General features: G+C 44.1%; 1 protein-coding gene across 1 annotated transcript in view; it reads left to right on the forward strand.

Annotated features, from left to right (window-relative positions):
* The first annotated feature begins 6,713 nt into the window (after positions 1-6,713).
* Prkar2a (protein kinase cAMP-dependent type II regulatory subunit alpha) overlaps positions 6,714-11,689 on the forward strand; it is a 72,836-nt gene continuing 67,860 nt past the window's right edge. The window contains exon 1 of the mRNA XM_027933835.2: positions 6,714-7,232. Coding sequence (XP_027789636.2) covers positions 6,986-7,232 — 247 coding nt within the window. The 5' untranslated portion in view covers positions 6,714-6,985. The remainder of the gene's footprint in view (positions 7,233-11,689) is intronic.

An 11,689-nucleotide genomic window follows, 5' to 3' on the forward strand; every position in this document is an offset into this window, starting at 1 on the left:
AAGATGAAAATTGCAAGTCCTCTGCCTGGGAAGGTTAATTCAGTGTTAAGCCTGCCCCCTCATATATTGTATCTTTAATATCTCATACTGTCTCCTGAAGCTCTCCTTATTTTATTTTTTAGTCCTTTGAATCCAGGGGCACTTTACTACTGATTCACATCTCCAGCCCTTTTTTGTATTTTATTTAGAGACAGGGTCTTGCTGAGTTGTTTAGGGCCTCACTGAATTGCTGAGGCTGGCTTTGAACTCACAATAGTCCTGCCTCAGTCTCCTGAGCAGCTTGGATTACAGGCATGTGCCACCCTGCCCAGCTGGTTTCTTAGTGGTGGCAGATTTTTGTACTCCTTTTAGTGTTCAATAGTTGTTAAATCAAACAGGGAAGTCCTTGGTGACATATTTGTGAAGGGAGCAGAGCAGATGGTGAGTGACTTTCTCCTGACTGGGGCTTCCTTTTATGATGCACTTTGAAATGCCACCTGTTCCTGATATATCTCTTCTCTCCTGGCAGGGGTATGAAGGGTGGAGGCAGGTTAGGGAATTGGGGTCCTTTCCCATGATTTCTGTATCATAGTGCTGGGAATTGAACCCAAGAGTGCTTTACCATTGAGTTACATCATCCCCAGTCCTTTAAAAAAATTTTTGGGGTTCCAGGGCTTGAACTCGGGGTGCTTAACACTGAGCCACATCCCCAGCCCTTTTTTTAAAAATTTGATACAGGGTCTCCCAAAGTTGCTTAAGGTCTTGCTAAATTGCCAAAGCTGGCCTTAATCTTGCAATCCTCCTGCCTCAGCCTCCCAAGTTGCTGGAATTACAGGTGTGCACCACCATGGTTAGCTCCCATATTATTTTTTTTTCACCATGTAACTCAAAGTTTAATGAGTAGAGATTTTTACCTTCACCCTCACTTTCAGATGTGGAAGCCAAAGCTCAGACTGGAAAAAGTGATTTGTAAAAGTTATTGACAAGTTGATAATAGAATGGAGACAGGGTGTCTGGGTATGCTGAAGAAAGACTTGTGATGCTATCCGAAGCTGTCTTGGAGCTATTTGACCCAGGCTCCAGGAGGCCTGTCTGTATTGCTGGGTCAAAGCCCGGGTACCTATCCTGTGAATCAGGTCAAGGGTGGCACACAGCGTCCTGATAGGCACTGAGAAGGCCCTAAGGCTAAGTGTTCCCTGAGGGCTCTGTTTTCTGCTTTATCTGTTGTGGTAAGTATACAGGTATGATTCTCTGTCTAGATTTCCCCTTGCTTTCCAGCTTCTTTCCTTGCCCTGAGGTGTCTCAGAAAAAGACTGCAGTTTTACCATAGAGACTGACACTTTCATGGGACACAGTGTCCTGGGGAAGGGGTTGACTCACAGGTACAGAAACAGGTGGCCTGGGAATTAACTTCTCCCTATAACATGGATGTTTGTTAAAATAGATCAGACCAAAGGCAGTGGCCTCAAGGGGGAGGCATTATGGAGAGTAAAGGGCATCTTGAGTGAGGATAGAAAAAACAGCCCACTTCCCCAATTCCCTCGGCCAACTATAGGCTCATGAAGTTTTTTTTTTTTTTTTTTTTGTACTGGGAATTGAACCCAGGGTGTTTTAACTACTGAGCTAAATCCCGGCCCTTTTTATTTTTTGAGACAGGTTCTCACTAAGTCACTTAGGGGCTTGCTAAGTTGCTGAGTCTGGCCTTGAACTTGCAGTCTTCCTACCTCAGCTGAGTCTTGTGCCACCATGCCCAGCTCATTAACATTTCTAAGGTGAAACAGATACTGGTATCGATAGGTACTAGTAAACTGTGAGGACTGGATCCGCAAGGGGCTGCCTTGCAGAGGTGGTCAGATAACCAGCAGGTTTGAGGAAACAGGTGGGAGACTGGAGTGGCTTAGAGAAGTGGACCCTTGGTCAGGTACTTGGGAGTTGTTCCTGCTGCAGCTGAGTTCCCCCAGTAGGCAGAGGGCATAAGGTATGCAAGCCTGGGGTCTGGGCCAAGAGTAGAGCTTTGGAGGAGTTTGGGCTTCTCTTCTTCTTGGAGAGAAGTACAGTAGATATGGGGGAGGGAGACAGCTTTTTTGTAATAAACCTTTTAAGAGTTCATGAAGAGGACTCGGGCTGTAGTTCAGTGGTAAAGCGCTTGCCTCGCTTTATTGGGCTTATTCTTATATGTCCCACAGCTCCGCCAGTCAGCCAAGCCAGCAAACAGCATTCAAAAGACATTCTCAGAGGAGGACATACAATCAATCAACAAGTACATGAAAAAATGCTCACCATCTCTAGCAGTCAGAGAAATGCAAATCAAAACCACCCTAAGATACCATCTCACTCCAGTAAGATTGGCAGCCATTATGAAGCCATTGCGAGGATGTGGGGAAAAGGGTACACTTGTACATTGCTGGTGGGACTGCAAATTGGTGCGGCCAATTTGGAAAGCAGTAAGGAGATTTCTTGGAAAGCTGGGAATGGAACCACCATTTGACCCAGCTATTCCCCTTCTCGGTCTATTCCCTAAAGACCTAAAAAGAGCATACTACAGGGACACTGCTACATCATTGTTCATAGCAGCACAATTCACAATAGCAAGACTGTGGAACCAACCTAGATGCCCTTCAATAGATGAATGGATAAAAAAAAAAATGTGGCATTATACACAATGGAGTATTACTCTGCATTAAAAAATGACAAAATCATAGAATTTGCAGGGAAATGGATGGCATTAGAGCAGATTATGCTAAGTGAAGCTAGCCAATCCCTAAAAAACAAATGCCAAATGTCTTCTTTGATATAAGGAGAGTAACTAAGAACAGAGTAGGGAAGAAGAGCATGAGAAGAAGATTAACATTAAACAGGGATGAGAGGTGGGAGGGAAAGGGAGAGAGAGGGGAAATTACATGGAAATGGAAGGAGACCCTCAGGGTTATACAAAATTACATACAAGAGGAAGTGAGGGGAAAGGGAAAAAAAAACAAGGGGGAGAAATGAATTACAGTAGATGGGGTAGAAAGAGAAGAGGGGAGGGGAGGGGAGGGGGGATAGTAGAGGATAGGAAAGGCAGCAGAATACAACAGACACTAGTATGGCAATATGTAAATCAGTGGATGTGTAACCGATGTGATTCTGCAATCTGTATACGGGGTAAAAATGGGAGTTCATAACCCACTTGAATCAAAATGTGAAATATGATATATCAAGAACTATGTAATGTTTTGAACAACCAACAATAAAAATTATAAAAACAAAAAAAAACAAAAGACATTCTAGCTGGTCACAGTGACACACACCCCTCTACACCGATATTTGGGAAACTGAAGTAGGAAGATTGCAACTTTGACATCAATCTGGACAACATAGTAAGACCCTCCCCCACATAAAGAAAAAGAAAAAAAAAGTGGACTGGGATGTAGCTCACTAGTAGAGTGTGAGCTTTAGCACTAGATTCGATCCTCAGCACCACATAAAACAAATAAAAATATTGTGTGTCCATCTACAACTAAAAAACTATTTTAAAAAAGTTCATGAAGGGGGGCTGGGGTTGTGGCTCAGTGGTAGTGTGCTCATCTAGCACACATGAGGCACTGGGTTTGATCCTCAGCACCACATACAAATGAAATAAAGAATGTGTGTCCACGTACAACTAAAAAAATTTTTTTTTAAAAGTTCATGAAGAGTCTGGGGATGTGGCTCAGTGGTAGAGTCTTGTCGAGCATGCATGGGGCCCTGGGTTCAAATCCCCAACACTGCAAAGGAGGAAAAAACCCACAACAATCATGAAATTCACTGTTCCACTGGAAATAGAAGTTGTCATTTTTATCAAGGCCCACTGTATGTCCCACCTGTGCTATTATGCATCCTTAATTGTAAAATTGTAAACATCTCTGATAATTTGCCCCATAGTGTCCAAGTCTGTACCTGGGGTTGGTGGTATGGCAGTCTATGCAAGATGTCGACTGCCTGCTGGGTTGTGAATAGAATATATAACTCAGGGTTCTGGAGTCTCCTCCTATTTCTTTTGCTTCTGAGGGTCTCTGCTCTTGGCCTTTTCTACCCACTGTCACTTGCTGTTTTCTAGTTACTGGCAGCCTATGGTTTTTGGTTACCATGGTAACCTCCAGTGGTGCAGCTGGATAAACTTGAATGCAAGCAGGATGGATTCAGGATAAAGGTGGAAGAAGCAGGGATCAGGCTCCTGATATTCTTTCCTGTTATAGGGCCATCTTTGGCAAGCTCAAATGGGTAGTCATGAATGTCTTTGGGGCTCCACTTGTTAATGAAGGATTGGCCAGAAGGGGTAGGGATAGACTCCTGCTCTGGGGTCAAGGGCTGAGGGAAGGAGTCAAGTTGGACATGGAGACTGGCTGTTCATCTTGACTCGAGTCTGGTCTGTGGAGACAGGTGAGCAGCAGGTATAGGAGTTCCAATTTCTGTGGTCCTCATTCCTTTTAAGATGCTTTTTTAATGTGTGTGTTTGGGGATTGAATGCAGGGGTTTGTGCTAAAGCTCACACTCTACTAGTGAGCTATATCCCAGTCCACTTTTTTTTCTTTTTATTTACATGGGGGTCTTACTATGTTGTCCAGATTGATGCCAAAGTTGTGATCTTCCTACCTCAGTTTCCCAAATAACGGTGTACAGGTGTGTGTCACTGTGACCAGCTAGGATGTCTTTTGAATGCTGTTTGCTGACTTGGCTGACTGGTGGAGCTGTGGGACATATAAGAACAAGTCGGGCAGAACTGCTTCTGGCAGAGGCCAGTGGAGGTTACTTGGACTGGGAGAACTTGCTCATATCTAGCTGTTAACAGACCTCCTTTTTTTTAAAAAAATATTTTTAGCTGAAGATGGACAAAATACCTTTATTTATTTATTTTTTATGTGTTAGGATTGAATCCAGTGCCTCACATATGCTAGGCAAGTGCTCTACCACTGAGCTACAACCCCAGTCTTTGGAATAGCTTTTCTCTCCTCTATTTTATTATTGAGGTAAGAGTCCTAATTGTACAGTTCCCTGCCCCCTTTTAAAATATATAAAACCTGACAGTATGGCCAAACTTTGGAGTGGAATTATGAATTTGCCTTTTCAAAAAATGGCTGTAGGATTGCATAAAGAGGGACAGATCCTCTGGTGTGGTGGTGTAGTGAGAGTCACACCAGGATTTCTGGGTATCCCTGTCAAGGGCTAATCTCTAGGAAACTTAGAAGGGTCAAGATACCCTTAACACCCTCAATGCCTGTCCATACTGATGTCTTCATATCATAAGATCAGCAGAATTTGAAGAAAAGGATTCTAGTTCTGAGACTGAGGTAAGGAAAGCAGTTTCCTTGGCTCTGCTTGCTATGTTGAAATTTTCATTCATTCAGTTAGTAAACCCTCGCTAGGAGTGTGCAATAAGGACCCAGCAGGCAAAAAATTGGACATTGCTCTTCCTTTCACAAAGTTGATGGTCAAATATTCCTCCCTGCAATCAAGAAGCTTGTTCTAGGAGATACTCCTGTTTGTCATCACAGGCTTATGTAGCCTAAACCCTGGACTGGTTTCTCCACCAGAGCAGATGAGATGTTCCTGCTACCAGCAGCACAGTTCCCAGCAGCACTGAGTTCCTGGATGTGTGCCAAGCTATATGGGAGGTGCTAGTGAGGATTTTAATTAATACTGTGTAATTACTAGGTGGTGCTTAACCATCCCAAATGCCCTTCATTTCCCAAGCCTACAGCTAATCACTGGCTGGGCCTGGCAGGAAAAGGGAGAGGAAGGACTGTTCTATGCTTATTGGTCTTTGGTCAATAGCTAGCCTCTAGCATGGACATCCCAGGAAGGTTTCTACCTTTTATTCCATTCCAATCTGGTGGGAGGAGGGAAGTAAGTTGGGTAGTAGCCTGGCTTCTTTTGTTCACCTGTGCAAAGGATAACAATACTTTATGGTCTACTCAATTTTATCAAGCAGAGCTGGCCCAGGGTCCAGGGTGGAATGTGGAGAGAGAAGGGGTTCACAGGGGTTCTAGACCTGTGACCTTAGGGGGAGTGCTCAAAAGGAAGAACAGGGAGAAAAAGTTGTTTCTGCTCTGGGCATTATTCTTTTCTCACTGTGTATAGCTGGCTGAGTGACCTCTTTCAATGTTATTTCTCTACTGGTGGCTCTCAAATTATTTTCTCACTGAAACTTCTACTTCCTACAAGGCCTTTCCATTTTGACAAGTCACAGACCTCACGCCAGACTCCCAAGGGGCCTCTAGTCATTCCACCTGTCAGCCAGAGTTACCTTGATTTGACTAAATCTTTCTTTGCTCTTGCTGTGCTCTTTGCTAAAATGGTTTTTCTCCATATCTTCCTTTAGGCGGGTCCTGCTCATTTCTTGGGGTCAGCGTGACTTTACTCCCTAAAGCGGGCCCTCTTGCTCTCTACCAGAGGCAACAGTTGGGTGGGCATGTGTTTTTGTATCTGTATCCCTTTTGTCCTTTAAGAGGCTCTTAGCATATTTTAAAAGAATAAATGAAGAGTCTTTCTGACCAAATGAGAGGCACTAACCAGCCTGCTTCGTAGGTAGACCACTTATTACTTAATTTCCCCTGTTCCCCGCTGGGAGCAGCAGGTCAAGCACTTTGAGAACGTTAGAACAGATCGCCAGAGGGTGTGCCGCCCAGTGCGGCACACGCGCACTGAGGACCAGAGCTTGGCGAGGACGCGCACGCCTGCGGCCGCGTGCGTCACAACTCGGGCGCCTGCCCCTCCTGTCCAACTCTCCTCGCTGTGGGTGCCCCCGGCGGCGGCGGCGGCGGCGGCGGCGGCCCAGAGACAGCAGCAGCAGCACCAGACTGGCCGCGGTAGCGTAGGGTTGCGTGGCTCAGAAACAGACCCAGCCAAAGGGGCGCGACGCGAGGAAGGCAAACCAGGGCCGCTCGTTAGGAGACCGCGGGCGCCTATAGAGAAGCCGGTGTGAAGGAGCGCGGAGGCTGTGGCCACCGGCGGCCCGTGCTCGCCAGTCCCCGAGGCCGCCGCCGGCATGAGCCACATTCAGATCCCGCCGGGGCTCACAGAGCTGCTGCAGGGGTACACAGTGGAGGTGCTGCGGCAGCAACCTCCTGACCTCGTCGACTTCGCGGTGGACTACTTCACCCGCCTGCGCGAGGCCCGCGCCCGAGCCTCATTGCCGGCCGCCGCCCCTCCTTTAGACTTACACGCTCCAGAGCCCTGCCCGGACGCTGTAGCTGAAGCGGACGGCGACTCAGAGGAGGACGTGGAACTGGAAGGTATGCGGCGGACCCGGCCAGGATTCGTGGTGGGGACCGAGGGAGCGGTGCAAGCAGTCTTCAGAGGTCTCCAGAGCGGTGCGGTGGGTCGGGCGTTGCGCCCGGGCCAATCCGACTGTCCAGGGCCTGGACCTGGGAGCTCTCAAATGGAGTTTGTTGGGTTCCTGAGCCGCCGGCTTGCGCCCAGCGTGTGTCATTTCCAAATTGAGTTGCATGGTTCTTGAGTCCGACAGATTAGTCAGATTCAGCCTTGAAGGAAGCGTGAGGATTTTCAGTCTTGGTGGCGGAGAGGGCCGGAGAGGTGTGGAGCCCACTTCGGCCCCCGCCAAAAAATTTTTCGCCTTTGCTTGAGACCCTTAACCTATTTTAGTTCCGAAGATCAGAGCATTCACATCCAGCCTGTTTAATAACCTGGACAGTAAATTTGAAAATAATTCATTTTGGAGGTTATTGTGAAACTTTTTTTGAGCATAGACAGTAGAAAAAGATGAATGAACCTTTTATACTATCACATTCAACATGTCAATATATATCACAAATGTTTCAGATATATCTTTTCCCCACTTCGCTGAAGAATTTTAAAGCAAGTGTCAGATCGTTTCATCCCAGCTTGCTCGAGTATGCATTTCTTTCTTTCCTTCCTTTCCTCCTTCCCCCTTCCCTTCCTTTCCCAGAGGTTGAACCTAGGAACACTTAACCACTGAGCTGCATCCCCAACCCTTTTTATTTTTCGAGACAGGGTCTCGGCTAAATTGCTGAGGCTGGATTTCAACTCTAGATCCTCCTGCTTCAGCCTAACTAGACTCTGAGATTGGAGGCATGCCCCCCACTGACTGCGCCTGCCTTAAGTATGCATTTCTTTACATATGGTCCCTGGGGGGGAGATACACACAAACACACACACACACACACACACACATATTTATTTGTTTATTTTTTAGTTTTAGGTGGACTCAATATCTTTAATTTTTTGTGGCGCTGAGGATTGAACCCAGTGCTTCATGCATGCTAGGCGAGCACTCTACTATTGAGCCACAACCCCAGCTCCATATATTTTTAATTTGTTTAAAACAATTGAATAATATTTGATAAGCAGACAGTATCTTGTTTATTTATTGCATGAAAGAAAACAACACTTTTTACAACTTGTTTAAGCAAAGGAATGTCTAGAAGCAGTTTCATTTTCTTGATTTCTTTCGCATATGATTTGCCAATTTAACAATATAAGTATCCTACTTTTTTTTTTTTTTTTTAGAGAGAGAGAGAGAATTATTTAATATTTATTGTTTTTCGGTGGACACAACATCTTTATTTTTTTTTTATGTGGTGCTGAGGATCGAACCCAGCGGCGCCACGTACATGCCAGGCGAGCAGGCTACCCGCTTGAGCCACATCCCCAGCCATCCTACTTTTTTTGTGATAGAATTTAACAAAATAGTAAAAACATTTGAGAGATGAAGAATCTTAGTGTTATTAGATCACACTGGGGGGGACTTTTTCAAGTCACAGCTGGCAAAGAGTTTCTGTGGGAGATTATAAGCTTCAGTGGAAAAGTGTCCCTAAATTTGTTCATGTTTAAAGAGTAGATACTGCTATTTTGTGTTTCCCTTGCATGTTACATTATGAATTTGGGGGAAATCAGGAATTTTCCAGTCCAGGGCTATGGCACACACCTGTAATCCCAGCGGCTCAGGAGGCTGAGGCAGGAGGCTCTTGAGTTCAAACCCAGCCTCAGCAATCGTGAGGTGCTAAGCAACTCAATGAGACCCTCTCTCTAAATAAAATACAAAAAATAGGGCTGGGGATGTGGCTCAGTGGTTGAGTGCCCCTGACCAATCAATCCCCAAGTTACCCCCTCAACCAAAAAAAAAAAAGGAAAAGAAAATTTCCAAATCTCTGCCACAGGTTTGCTTCGAGGTCATGAACAAGTTGCCAAACCTGTTTGATTTCAGATTTTCTTATCTTTGAAATGAGGGCAGTGACAACAATCTCCCAGAGATAAATGTGTTTTTAAAAGCATTATTTCTGAGTGACTCCTAGGTTTGTTTCTCTGTTATTTATAAATTATAAGAGCTATAACCTGTCTCACATCAATTTTTATTTACACAAAACGTTAATATCAAATTTTTATTTACTCAAAACGTTAATATCAAAGTATATCAGAATATCAAAGTATGAAATAATATTTATTTGTGGAGAGCTGGAAGAATACAGACTTACAAATTAATCTGCAGAAGAACAATAAACTGGCATTCAGACTTGATTCTTTTTTTTTTTTAGTTGTAGAGGGATACCTTTATTTTATTTATTTTTATGTGATGCTGAAGATAAAACCCAGTGCCTCACAAGTGCTAGGCAAGTGCTCCACCACTGAGCTACAGCCCTAGCCCCCTTGATTCACTTTTGTAATCACCATAAAACATTTATTATTTGTGAGTTTCCCAACTTTTCTTTTGGAACCGCTTTTTTCTTTCTTTCTTTTTTTTGAGGCAGGGTCTCACTAAGTTGTTTAAGGCCTTGCTAAGTTGCTGAGGCTATCTTTGAACTTTCTATTCTCCTGTATCAGCCTCCTGAGTTGTTGAGATTATAGGTGTGTGCTACTACAACTGGCTTGGTAACAGCCAAGCCAAGATATAATTTACAATCAATTTTTTTTTCTTTTTTCAGTACTGGAGATTGAACCCAGAGGTGCTCTACCACTGAGCTACACCAAAGCCTTTTTTTTAAATTTTAATATTTATTTTTTAGTTTTTGGACACAACGTCTTTCTTAGTATGTGGTGCTGAGGATCGAACCCGCGCCGCACGCATGCCAGGCGAGCTCGCTACCGCTTGAGCCACATCCCCAGCCCCACACACCAAAGCCTTTTTATTTTTTATTTTGACACTTGAACTTGGGATCCTCCTGCCTTAGCCTCCTGAGGCATAAACCACTGTGTTCAGCCACAGTTTTAGAACATTTTCTTCACCCCAAAAGAAGTGTGTGGCAGTGGTAAAGTGCTTGCCTAGCATGCATGAGGTCCTGGGTTTGATTCCTATGACAACTCACAAAAAAGAAGCCCCATAAACTTTTTTTTTTTTTTAAGAGAGAGAGAGGGGGAGGGAATTTTAATATTTATTTTTTAGTTTTCGGCGGACACAACATCTTTGTTTGTATGTGGTGCTGAGGATCGAATCCGTGCCGCATGCATGCCAGGCGAGCGCACTACAGCTTGAGCCACATCCCCAGCCCAAGAAGCCCTATAAACTTTTGCTATTACCCACCAACACTTATTCATTGCTCTCATCTCTAGGCAACTTGTAATCTTTCTATAGATTTGCCTATCCTGAACATTTTATATAAATTTTTTAAAATTATATTTTAGTTGTAGGTGGACACAATACGTTGTGCTGTAGGTGTGACACAATATGTGGTGCTGAGGATCGAACCCAGTGCCTCACGAATGCAAGGTGAGCGCTCTACCTCTGAGCCACAACCCCGGCCCATTTCATATAAATTAATCGTATGATTCACACCTGTCACTTAGCATAATTTTTTTTTTTCTTCCTCTGGAAGTGTTGGGTAATGGGCTTAGGGCCTCATGTGTGCTAGACAAATCTCTATCACTGAGCTACATGTCCGGCTCTTAGCTTCATGTTTTCAGAATTCATCCATGTTGTCTTCCTCATTAAAAAAAAAATTTGTTGTTGTTGATAGACTTATTTTATTCATTTATTTATATGCGGTGCTGGGGTTCAAACCCAGTGCCTCATACATGCTAGGAAGGGGTTCTACCACTGAGCCACAACCCCAGCCCCTCACTTCCTCATTTTTAAAATTTTTTTGAGACAAGTTCTTGCTGTGTTGCCCAGGCTGGTTGTAGACTCAAGTGATCATCCCTAATGTTGAACTATATGGTTTTCACTTTGTAACTTTTAAATCATACTACTGTGAACATTCATGTGTACAAGTTTGTGGCGAATGTATAGAGATTGAACTCACGGGCACTTTACCACTGACCTATATCATTTGCCCTTTTTATTATTATTTGTTTTTAAAATGTGGTTTTGAGAATCGAACCTAGGGCCTCGCATGTGCTAGGCGAGTGCTCTACCATTGAGCCACAATCCCAGCCCCATTATTTTTCATTTTGAGACAGGGTCTTGCTAAGTTGTTGAGGCTGGCCTCAAACTTGACTATTCTGCCTCCTGCCTCAACCTCCAGAGTTCCTAGGATTACACAATGCCTGTTGTAGTGGATGTAAATTTTTAATTTTTTTAAGTATACACCTAGAAGTAGAATTATAGGGCCATAGGATGGGGGTATAGCTCAGTTGGTAGAGTGCTTGCCTTGCATGTATAAGGCCCTGAGTTAAATCCCCAGCAACACACACACACACACACACACACAAAAAAAAAAAAAAAAAATTTACAGGGTTATATTATAATCCTGTATTTAAACTTTTAAGGAATTGGTGA

This window comes from Marmota flaviventris, chromosome 8, assembly GCF_047511675.1.
Source record: "Marmota flaviventris isolate mMarFla1 chromosome 8, mMarFla1.hap1, whole genome shotgun sequence".
NCBI classification, from domain to species: domain Eukaryota; kingdom Metazoa; phylum Chordata; class Mammalia; order Rodentia; family Sciuridae; genus Marmota; species Marmota flaviventris.